This window comes from Mirounga leonina, unplaced genomic scaffold (assembly GCF_011800145.1).
Source record: "Mirounga leonina isolate KUSES-001 unplaced genomic scaffold, KU_Mleo_1.0 Mir_454, whole genome shotgun sequence".
Lineage (NCBI taxonomy): Eukaryota > Metazoa > Chordata > Mammalia > Carnivora > Phocidae > Mirounga > Mirounga leonina.
The window spans coordinates 15,767,261-15,779,950 of record NW_023270763.1 but is presented as its reverse complement, the minus strand read 5'-3'; the positions used below and the strand labels follow the sequence as shown (position 1 = coordinate 15,779,950).

At 39.4% G+C, this 12,690-nt stretch overlaps 1 protein-coding gene across 3 annotated transcripts in view; it reads left to right on the top strand.

Moving 5' to 3' along the window:
* Window positions 1-972: 972 nt before the first annotated feature.
* The window catches only part of MRPS17 (mitochondrial ribosomal protein S17), a 97,817-nt gene continuing 86,099 nt past the window's right edge, over window positions 973-12,690 (top strand). For 2 of the 3 annotated variants that reach the window (XM_034988767.1, XM_034988766.1), the window contains exon 1: window positions 973-1,181. Coding sequence is in view for 1 of the 3 variants with exons in the window: in XM_034988765.1 (XP_034844656.1) it covers window positions 1,403-1,412 (10 nt within the window). In the remaining 2 variants the exon portion in view is untranslated. Of the gene's footprint in view, window positions 1,182-1,264; window positions 1,413-12,690 lie in introns of those variants that run through there. The other variant, XM_034988765.1, reaches the window with a different exon arrangement.

Here is a 12,690-nt window from a genome sequence, read left to right as displayed (position 1 = left end):
GGATCCTGGGATCAAGTCCCACCTGCTTGGGGGGGGGGGGGGGGGGAGGCTGCTGCTTCTCCCTCTCCCTTTCCCTCTGCTGCTCCACCCTCTCCCTCTGCTGCTCCCCCTGCTTGTGGTCTCCTGCTCTCTCTCTGTCAAATATTCATTTAATTAATTAATTTTTTTTAAAGATTTTATTTATTTTATTTAGAATATTCATTTAATTTAAAAAAGGCTTTATGCAAGTGCAAAGGACATTTCCGTATTTCGCAATCCATTTAACTGTGTAGTTGAGGAGCTGCCATTTTTGACATGCTAAAAAGCAAATATAAAGGGAAAAAATGATGGGATTCTATAAATGCCATCCAAGCAATTAATATGTTCAGTTTAAATCATAGGCTTGTGAATGTCAGCATTTGACAGTACCTATCTATTCAAAAAGTTTTCAAGGATGAAATAGACTAGCATTAACAGATCAACCATTGCGATCCATTTTGGAGGTGGCATCCCAATTAAGCAAAATGTTACCCCTATTAAAAGAATTTCATTCTTCTCATCAGACCTGTATTACAAACAAGAAAACTGTATTCATTCATTATCATTCTATTTTGAGTCTCTCAATACGAAAGGGGGGCGGGGGACGGGTATTCCAGGACTCAGAAGGGCGATGACTTCTGGCGTCGCCTCCTCCGGATGCAGCAGCTACACCGGCCGGGAACCCAGCAGTCCGATATCCTCATTGGTAGGGACTGCGACAGTGCCCTCGGCCCTACTCGCCCCCCAACCTTCCCCGCCCCACCCCCCACCCCCGCCTCCCGTAAGCGAAATTCTGCTAGGGCTGGGCCGGAGGTCCAAGCCTCCCGGGTGAGCGCCGCTCCAGTGAAAGCCGACCAGCGAGCGTGTGGGAGTTCCGAGTCCAGCATGTGGGAAGCGGTCCGCCTAGGTCGCCGCTGGCGCATGCGTATCGGGGAGCCTAAGCCAGCGCGGCGCGGCCGCCATCGCTGGAAAACTTCCGTCAGATCCCGACTGGCACGGGCGGCTGGTCCAGCCCCAGGGGCCCAGCCGCTGGGCGTCATTGGCTCAGGCGGTAGGGCCCGCATCACCCTGTCCCGCCTAGGTCGGGCCCGGCGGCGGCGGCGGCGGCGGCGGCGGCGTGAGGGGGCGGAGCCGCCCAGAGCGCCCTTTGTCTGTGGAGGCTGGTGAGTGCGGCGCGCCGCGGGCCGGGAGGCTGGCGAGGGGGAAGGGCTGGCGGCGGCCCGAGGGTGCCCGGGTCGCGGTCGCCGCCCGCGTTCGACCCGGCGTCCCCCGGCAGCGCCCTCAGCCTTCCCCGAGACCCGCACCCCTTCTCTGGTAGAAAGGCCTCCCCATCCCGAGATTATAAACGTATTCTCCTCTGGTATCTTCTGCAGTTGATTTTTGTATGGGCAAGGGTGGGTGTCGTTTTTGGAAAGTTTTTCCCCATCGCAAGGTCGTTAAAACATTCACCTGTATTTTTTTCTACTGCTTTTAAAGAATTTTTTAATATCTTTTTTACATTTCTACCTGTATTTTGTTGGGTATTAATTTTGTTGTAAGTTGTTAGACAGGAATATGCCTTTTCCCACCTGTCCTGCCGTTAGATATTGAATCATTTTCCCACTGAATTGAAATGACACTTTTATTATATTCTGAAGGCGTGTATATTCTGCAAACCCTGATCTGTTTCCAGACAGTTTCTTTCACTGATCTGACAGTTTCTGCACTGATACCATTTTGTTTTTATTAAAAATACGTTTGGATATGTGACAGAGCAAATCTCCCTTAATTATGTCCTTTGACATATGGTCTGTTTCTGTTGATGTATTTGAAATTGTGAAAAATGTAAAGGTACAAAAATTATAATTCTCTAAGAGACAGATTTGATCATGGTACTTAGTAGGTGCTCAGTAGATAATTATTAAATGAGGAATGTTTGTTGAAAGTCACTGTGTTGTTGAAAACTTACGTTTCCCTGTTGCCATCAGGATAATAGTCGACTTCCTTAGAAGTGCCCTCCAAGCCCTTTATGATCTTAATATTGCATACTGTTTTGCTTTCCACCCTTGCACATCATGCTGTAGCCATACCAAACTACCTAAACCTGGCCCAAAACCTTCTGGGAAAAATTCATTAATTTGATTATGTCAAAATTTTTAATTTCTGTATTCAAAAAGAACAAAGGGCTAAAAACAAGACACATGAAAATATTTACAACATGTGTAAGAGACAAAGGATTAATGGCCATAATATGTAAAGAGCCTCTGTTAATAGCAAAGAAAAAAAAAATAGGCAAAGGATACACATAGGCAATTTTTAGAAGAAATACAGGTAACCAAAACACACGCACAAATTTTTTTAATGCTTAACCTCATAAGTAACCATAGAATGCAAATGAAGACAAAGATATCTTTCACACAGTAGCCTGGCAACATATAAAAATAATGATGATACAGGGTGTTGAGGAAAGTGCCCAGGGAAGGGCACCAATTGTAAGACTGAGGAAGACACTTTGAATGGCAATTTGACAATACCTACCAAAATGTTAAATGAGCTCACTATGGCTCGGAAATTAAAAAAAAAAAAAATTTCATGTCCATCGTCTCTCATGGTTCGTCTCCCCCTCCGATTTCCCCCCCTTCATTCTTCCCCTCCTGCTATCTTCTTTTTTTTTTTCCTTAACATATATTGCATTATTTGTTTCAGAGGTACAGATCTGTGATTCAACAGTCTTGCACAATTCACAGCGCTCACCATAGCACATACCCTCCCCAGTGTCTATCACCCAGCCACCCCATCCCTCCCACCCCACCCCCCACTCCAGCAACCCTCAGTTTGTTTCCTGAAATTAAGAATTCCTCATATCAGTGAGGTCATATGATACATGTCTTTCTCTGATTGACTTATTTCGCTCAGCATAACACCCTCCAGTTCCATCCACGTCATTGCAAATGGCAAGATTTCATTCCTTTTGATGGCTGCATAATATTCCATTGTATATATATACCACATCTTCTTTATCCATTCATCTGTCGATGGACATCTTGGCTCTTTCCATAGTTTGGCTATTGTGGACATTGCTGCTATAAACATTGGGGTGCACGTACCCCTTCGGATCCCTACATTTGTATCTTTGGGGTAAATACCCAGTAGTGCAATTGCTGGATCGTAGCTCTGTTTTCAACTTTTTGAGGAACCTCCATACTGTTTTCCAGAGTGGCTGCACCAGCTTGCATTCTCATCAACAGTGTAGGAGGGTTCCCCTTTCTCCGCATCCCCACCAACATCTGTCGTTAACAGAGACACTCTTAACAGGCAGGATGTTGCAAGGCATTATATAGGTTATCTCTCAGGAACCACACCAGGCTAAAACTTTTCCTTAAAATGTGCAGAGTTTGGACCACCCAGACCCATTCAATTAATCCTTTCCTGCACAATATACTTTGTAATAAAGAATTCTTAAAATCAATAAAAGGCAAAACGGTAGAAAGGTGGACAAATGACACAAAGAGTAATTTATAAAAGATGAAATATGAAAGCTAAAAATATAAAAGTTCTGCCTCCCATGTTATCTAAGAATTACATATTAAAGCAGCAATTATATACTGTTTATGTATTATATTTTAAAAGAATAATGCTTGTTATTCTTGGCTAATGGTCACTCTCATATATGGTTGATGAATTAGTAAAATGATACAACCTTCCTCAATAATTTTTTACCTTCGTTTTGATCCAGCAGTTCCACTGCTAGGAATTTACCCTAAAGAAATATGCAGACAGAATTATGCCAAAACTTACATTGTTTGCTGTTGTCTATAACAGCAGAAAGAAAGAAAGAAAGAAAGAAAGAAAGAAAGAAAGAAAGTTCCTGCAAAAGTTTATTAATAATGAAGTTGTTAAATAAATTTTGGCTATTGCATGCAATTGATTGTACTAGGACACTAATTTTTTTTATTTTTTATTTACTTGTTTATATATTTATATGTGTATAAATATATATTTATGTTTATTTATTATTAGTTTTAATTCCAGTATACTTAACATAGAGTGTTACATTAACTTCAGGTGTACAATAATGATCCAGCAATTCTGTATATTACTCAGTGCTCACCATGATAAGTGTACTCTTTAATCCCCATCACCTATTTCACCTATCCCCCACCCACCTTATCCCCCCTACCCACCTCCCCTGTGGTAACTATCAGTTTGTTCTCTATATTTAAGAGTCTGTTTCTTGGTTTGTCTTTCTCTTTTTTTTTCCTTTGCTCATTTGTTTTGTTTCCTAAATTCCACATATGAATAAAATCATATGACATGTGTCTTTCTCTGACAGACTTATTTCAGTTAGCATAATATTCTCTAGCTCCATCCATGCTGTTGCAAATGGCAAGATTCCATTCTTTTTGATGGCTGAGTAATATTCCTGTGTGTGTGTGTGTGTGTGTGTGCGCACGCGCCACGTTTTGTTTTTTTTTTTACAATTTGTTTTTGGTTTTTTTTCTGTGTGGAAAGTGACCTTTTTTTAATTTAAATTTTATTAGCATATAGTGCAATACTGGTTTCTGGAGTCGAATTCAGTGATTCGTCACTTACATACAACACACAATGCTCCTCACAACAAGTGCCCTCTTTAATACCCACCCCCATCCCCCACCCACATCCCTCCACCAACCCTCAGTTTGTTCTCTTGTCTTTAAGAGTCACTTATGGCTTGTTTCCCTGTCTCTTTTTCTTTTCCCCCTTCCCATATGTTCATCTGTTTTCTTTCTGAAATTCTACATATGAGTGAGACCATATGATATTTGTCCTTCTCTGACTGACTTATTTCACTTAGCATAATACACTCTAGCTCCATCCATGTCGTTGCAAATGGCACGGTTTCATTCTTTTTGATGGCTGAGTAATATTCCATTTCCCAGGACCATTCCATTCCACATCTTCTTTATCCATTCATCAGTTGATGGACATTTGGGCTTTCTCCATAGTTTGGCTGTTGTTGATAATGCTGCTGTAAACATTGGGGTGCATGTACCCCTTCAAATCTGTATTTTTGTATCCTTGGAGTAAATACCTAGTAGTGCAATTGCTGGGTGATAGGGTAGTTCTATTTTTAACTTTTTGAGGAACCTCCAAACTGTTCTCCAGAGTGACTGCACTGGTTTGCATTCCCCCCAACAGTGCAAGAGGGTTCCTATTTCTCCACAGCCTCACCAACACCTGTTGTTTCTTGCGTTGTTCATTTTAGCCATTCTGACAGGTGTGATATCTTACTGTAGTTTTGATTTGCATTTCTCTCATGATGAGTGATATTGAGCATTTTTTTCATGTTGTCTGTTGGCCATCTGGATGTCTTCTTTGGAGAAATGTCTGTTCATTTCTTATTTATTTACTTACTTATTTATTTACTTATTATTTTAAATATTCCTGGTGTGGAGCCCAGTTCAGGGCTTGAACTCACAACCCTGAGATCAAGACCTGAACTGAAATCGAGAGTCGGACACTTAACCGATTGAGCCACCCAGGCACCCCTGCTCATTTCTTCTGCCCATTTTTAATTGGATTATTTGTTTTTTGGCTGTTAAGTTGTATAAATTCTTTATATATTTTGGATACTAGCCCTTCATCAGGTATGTCATTTGCAAACATCTTCTCCCATTCAGTAGGTTACCTTTTACTTTTGTTGATTGTTTCCTTTGATGTGCAGAAGCTTTTTATTTTGATGAAGTTCCAATAGTTTATTTTTGCTTTTATTTTCCTTGCCTCAGGAGACCTATCTAGAAAAGTGTTGCTATAGTCAATGTCAGAGACATTACTGCCTGTGCGGTCTAATAGAATTTTTTATGGTTTCAGGTCTAACATTTAGATCTTTAATCCATTTGAATTTAAATTTGTGTATGGTATAAGAAAGTGGTCCAGTTTCATTCTCTTGCACATAGCTGTCCCGTTTTCCCAACACCATTTGTTGAAGAGACTGTATGACCCTAATTTTTAAATGATATTTAGAGTTTTGTCTTCTGTCCTGAAGTGATATACACAATATTGTCAATTAAAATCCACATTTCAAAAAAGAAAATTATATATGTAATAATGATATATATATGTATATATAATTATAATATGTGTGTATATTTGCATAGAAAAAGACTGCAAGTATATATCCCCCAAAAAGTAACTGGTTATCTCTGGGTGATGGTATGATTTTCTTTCTGCTTTTCTATATCTACAAAAAAACTTTGTTTTAATATTTGTCAGAAAATAAAATGAAGGTATTTCCAAGGTAGAGAAAGGGTGTGGAGAGAGATCAGTCTGGCTACAGTATGAAGAAAATATTGGACTAAAGTTAAGGACTAGTTCGATGAGTGTGGCAGTAGTCAAAGTGAGAGATGATAGTGGCTTGAATCAAGGTAGTGGAATTGAAGATGGAGCATTCACTACATATTTAAGGGGATAAATTTACCAGGGTTTGACTTTAATCGAAGAGAGAGACTAAGGGAAAGAAAGAGAGGTCAGGAATGGCATTCAGGTTTCAGGCTTGCTGGTGCTATTCATTGAGATAGGGAATTTAATAGGAGAGTAAAAATAATATGTAACATGTAAATATGGCTACCATGTGCTATTATGTTCTAAATGTTTTCAGAATATTCACTCACTTAATCCTCACAACAAACCCATGAGGTAAGTACTATTATTATTAGTTTTGCAGATGAGGAAAGTGAAGCATAGAAAGGTTGACTAACTTACACAACCAAACTCACACAGCTAGTAAGTTGTGGAGCTGGGAATCAAACCCAATCAGTTTGGCAGTAGAGTTGGTATTCGCACATACTTCACTCTGTTGCAAATATATGACAAGAGACTTAAGAGAAAATGAGTTTTGGACATGTTAGGTTTGAGAAATCTGAGAGACATCTGCCTGGGGATGTCCACTAAGGTAGTTGGGTATGTATGTGGTTATGTAGCTCAGAAGAGATGATCAGTGAAACCATGGCAGTGGGTAAAGCTGAAGGAAGCCACCTGAGAGTAAATAGAAGAGAATAAATACAAATACTAACAAATGGATATAACTGTATTACAAGTGAATGACATAACCACACTGAAGGAAGTGGCAAAGAAAAAAACTCACTCAAGTAACTTCAGGAAACACTCTCTTGGTTGGATACTGTATAACTAAAGACAAAGAGAACTCCACATAAATGCTGTAATCAAGTTAATAAATGTGTTTCTCACAGGGATATGAGTTAATTCTGAAACTATGTATATACTAAAATGAACAAATAAGTAAATATATTGTGGATACTAAGAGTCAATAATTTTTTATTGTTGAAGAAAGCAGTTACCAATGACAAAAGGAAGAAGACTAAAATGAGCCCTGAGGTATTGGATTGGAATCAGAGGTGTCAGTATGAACTCATGGCATTTAATACATAGATGAACACAATAGAAGTATGTATGTGTATGATTAATATGCATACATATATATCTTTCCTATCTCTGCTAGAGGGCCTAGAAGCAATGATACCCCAATAGCAGTGAGCACACCTAGCACTCAGATCTTTGTTTCTAAGCATTTCTCCAATAAGAGGAACTCTGGCTGTTGGACAGGTAGTTGATTTCCAGGGCTGGGCAGGGATAATACAAGAGCCTGAAACATTTTATGGTGCCAGGAAGTGCTCAAAATAGGATAGAGGCTGGTCAAAATAACATAGGAGCCTTCTACTAGCCGAAACTGAAACAATTTGTACAATAAAATAAATAATGATAATATTGGAGTTTATAAAACAAAATAAATATTCATGAGTTTATAGAGATATAAATAAATTAGTAAATAAATGATAAGAGATAAGGAGCAGCTTTTCCTTACAGAAAAATTCCAATTAATAAATTAGTGGGAAAGAGAGAAATAGAGAAATCACCATTTGGCAAACACCGTATTACTAATTGTTGCAGACAAGATACACTGATGGATGCTAAAATTAGTGGGTTTGACATATGATCTCACTCATATGTGGAATTTAAGAAAGAAAACAGATGAACATATGGGAAGGGGGAAAAGAAAAAAAGGAGAGAGGGAAGCAAGCCATAAGTGACTCTTAAAGACAGAACAAACTAAGGGTTGATGGAGGGATGTAAGTGAGGGTTGGGCTAGGTGGGTGATGGGTATTAGAGGGCACTTGTTGTGAGGAGCGTCGTGTGTTGTATGTAAGTGATGAATCACTGAAATCTACTCCAGAAACCAATATTGCACTATATGTTAACTTAAAAAATTTTAAATAAATAAAACTTAAGGCAAACTAAAAAAATGAAAATAAAACAAAATTAGTGGGTTTGAGAAGAATCCAGATATTTGTATAGTATCTCCCCAAGATATTTATTAGCTGCAAAGAGAAAGATGGTAGCTTTACAATGGAGAAACGGGGTAAACACCACCTTAACCCAGTGATAAAGGTTAAAATTATCATTAATGAGACATATCAGCATCATAAACCCATGAATATGATGCACTAAGAAAGATACAAAATCACTTCTGTGATATTCCCAAAAATACTTAACTTCTTTCCAATCATGAGAAAACATCAGACAAACCCAAATTAAGGGACCCTGCAAAATAACTCATCAGTACTCTTCAAAAGTAGGAAGCTCATGAAAGACAGAAAGGCTGAGGAACTTATAGATTGGAGAAGACCAAGGGGGAAAAAAGCAACTAAATGCCATGTGAGATCCTGGATCAGAGAAAAAATATTAGTGGAGAAACTGGTAAATTTTGAATAGTTTGAATTAATAGTATTATACCAATTTAAATTCCTGCTTTTGATTATTGTACCCTGGTCTTATAAAACATTAACATTAGGACAAGTGGGGTGGAATGTATGTGGGAATTGTGTACTGCTTTTGCAACTTTACTATAAGTCTAAAATTGGTTCAAAATAAAAAGTTAAAAAATTTAAAAATAGAAGAGTAAACACACCAGAACCGTTTTATTTACTCACTTAGCAAATATTATTGAGTACCTACTATAGCTTCCTGCCTTCATGGAGGTTAACATCACACAATGGTGAGGTATAAATAAAAATAATGACTACACAAATAATTACAATGATAAAAAGTGCTAGCAAAAACAGGAAGATGTCAATGAGGGACCCCACTTGGTCTGTGATACCAAAATCTTCCTTGATTTAAGCTGAGACCTGAAGGAAGAGTAGGTACCATCTGGAGAGGAGGGGCAGGGGAGATATGGCACACTTAAGGACTTAAAAACAGAACAGGGTAAATGAAGCCTTAAAAACAAGCAGGAGAGTGGCTTGAGAAGTCAGGAAGCGGTCACAGGATTTTTTATGGCCTTGTACTCCAGCCTAAGAACTGTAGAGAGCCACTAAAGAATTTCAAAGTGAAGGACTGATGTGATCAGGTTTGTATACTTTACAAGTAAAGATGCCTTTACTTCACCTGTGGAGGGAACAAAAATAGATAATGGAAAATCCTAAGAAACAACAATCTGTAAATGATAAGCAGAGGAAAAGGGACTAGTGCATAGCTCACTGAGAAAGACGGTGGACATAAAGCAAAACACAGTTGTCCACAGTGTCAGATACCCATCAGAGCTCAAGAAGTAACGAACTCCAGGGGCGCCTGGGTGGCTCAGTCGTTAAGCGTCTGCCTTCAGCTCAGGTCATGATCCCAGGGTCCTGGGATCGAGCCCCACATCAGGCTCCCTGCTCAGCAGGAAGCCTGCTTCTCCTTCTCCCACTCCCCCTGCTTGTGTTCCTGCTCTCATTCTCTCTCTCTGTCAAATAAATAAATAAAATCTTTAAAAAAAAAAAAAAAAGTAGTAACGAACTCCATTGCTTGAACAACATCAGGGTTTTTGGTATTCCTACCCAGAGCAGTTTCAGTGGTGTGCTGATAGCAGAACAGAGGAAAGGTCATAGATAATCGAAAAATAAATAGATAATGAGGAAGTAGAGACAAGTATTGACAATCCTTTGAAGAGTTGTAGCCTTGAAAAAAGAATGGATGGTAGTTACAAATGGTCACATAGCGAAAGTTATTAATGTTGGGAGATACAGTAAAAGGTTTTAAATTATGACAGGAAGGAGTCAATAAAAGTGACAGATAAAGTTGAAGATAGAGGAATGAGAAGATACATGCTAGATTCGGGCCTGTAGTCAGTCTAGAGAGAAAGGTCTGATTCCAGGGAAGAAATACTTCTTAAAGCAAGTCCCTGGGCCAGGAATACCCCCCAGAGATGCTATTTCATTACGTCTGGGATAGGACCAGTGAATCTGCTTTTCAGCAAATGGCATGATTCAAGTGATCTTCAGACCACACTATGACAAACACTGCTCTTTTTTTCTATTCTTCCATTATATTAAGCCATTCCTGTCTTCATTTCCTTACCCATCTATCCAGTCCAGAACCTAAGGTCTCCTGATTCATAGTCTAGTGTTTTATAAGGTAAGAAAGACTTCAAAAGTGCTGTGGTACTGGAAGTAGGTGACTGAAATAGAATGAAGGTGAAAATCATTGGCATTGAGGAAGTTAAGGAGATGAGGGGCTCTGATAGTTGCTCTGAATTCCTGCTTGCATCAGAATCACTTATGAGGCACTTTAAAAAAATGTGTAGATGCCAGACTTCATCTCAACAGATTCTGGTTTAGTAGCTCTTGGGTGGAGCCTGGACATGTATACATTTACATATGTATAACTTAAAATCTGGGCTGAGTTTAATGCACGGCCCCGATTGAGAACTACTACAGAAGTTTTCTACACGGTCGATAAAGTTCACTCAGATTTTTGGAAGAGCTTGGAGGGAAGGGTGTTAAGTCCAAAGTCATTTTTCATCTGAACTGATTATAATTCTGGTATTCCTTAGGCAGTCAAGGGAATTTGTTCCTTTCCAAGCCATCATGGTTACTTATTACCTTATATGGTAATCCCACAGGCTTCTCTGGAAAAGTCTATGTGTGTATTGTATGAAAAATTACACACTGTTTGGGGGTGGGGAGTGGTTGGTTTTGGGCGGTTTTGTGTATGTATCTTTCCAATACAGGAATTAAAAGGGAAATTATGAGAAGAAAGGAGATCAGATTTAAAAAATGGTAGAGGGGTGCCTGGGTGGCTCAGCCAGTTAAGCATCTGCCTTCAGCTCAGGTCAAAATGTCAGGGTCACCTAGAGCTCCATATCAGGCTCCCTGCTCAGCGGGGAGTCTTCTCCCTCTGCCTCTGCCTGTCGCTCCCCCTGCTTGTGCTCTCTCACTCTCTCTCAAATAAATAAATAAAATCTAAAAAAAAAAAAATGGTAGAGAACAAGTGCTAAGAAGAACTTCAAAGTATACTAGAAGGAACCTAGAGCTGTGAACCAGGGGATCTTCAGTTTTATTTATTTATTTATTTTTAAAGATTTTATTTATTTATTTGACAGAGACAGAGACAGCGAGAGCAGGAACACAAGCAGGGGGAGTGGGAGAGGGAGAAGCAGGCCTCCCGCCGAGCAGGGAGCCCGATGCGGGACTCGATCCCAGGACCCTGGGATCGTGACCTGAGCCGAAGGCAGTCGCTTAACCAACTGAGCCACCCAGGCGCCCGATCTTCAGTTTTAGAATCCTTCATTAAACCAAAAAACTGAGAACTAAATCAGTGTTTCCAAAGATGTGTTCTTTGGAACCCTAGTCCCACCAGATGCCATAAAAAATTCTCAAATAACAAAATTTGCATAGAATATATATTTGACACAGTCCTCATCTCCTTGGGTTTACACATATGAAGGAGAAACCCTGTACTGCCTAACTTCGTAAATGCAGGGTTTTTTTGGTTGTGAATAGGTGGTTTTGAGGTGATTGGGTTTGAAACGTCAGAGCATTCACATAGATTCTGTCTGTCTCTTTAGAGAGTAGGACCTTTTTAGACCTTTGCTTGGTGAAATAGGACCTGCTTCTTAAAGTGCTTCTAAATTACTCCTGAAAGGTCTGCTTCTTAGTCAGCTGGTTGTAAAATTTTGGATTCATGCCATATCTTGAGCAGTGAATGGCTTCCTCAACTAATAGGACAATTCCACTGGAACTGTGATCTTCTCTTTTTAAAAAAATTGCTTCTCAGGAATGACTTCATTATTCAGTTCCATTACTAACTTTTGAGAGAAATTTTCCAGGCCAAGCTTTGTGAAAAGAAAAAGAATGTATTCTCCCATGTTTATTAGCAATTCAATACATTTTACTCTCTTGTTAATTTTGGTGAAAGTCTTTCTGAAAATCTTTCACTAAGGAAGGACCACATGTTTTTTTTTCTGAGAAGGTGGGTAAGAACTGAGGCTAAAGTTTATTGTAGCTGATGGATCTGTACATCTCTGCTTTTTGTAATGTGTGAATCTGAGAAATTCTAAAAATGCTTTTTGACTGTTTTTAAAGAATTCTATACCGTAGCGTGCCCTATCTTTATGAATGGGTAGTTTATATGTTTCTTTACAGACTTTCTAGGTCCCGAGGTGACTGAGGCTGCTGGATTTCTTTTGTTGACTGGTGCATCTCATTACAGGTGCTCAATCTGATATTGTGTCTTACAAGATCCCTGCCAGGAGAGAGATTCGAATATCATAGTGAAGTCTGTACATGAAGGATTGATGCCTTTAGGGGAAAAAAAAAATAGCCACCTTCAGGAACCGCCACATCTCAACTCTGCATGAACAAAGCAAGATTCTGA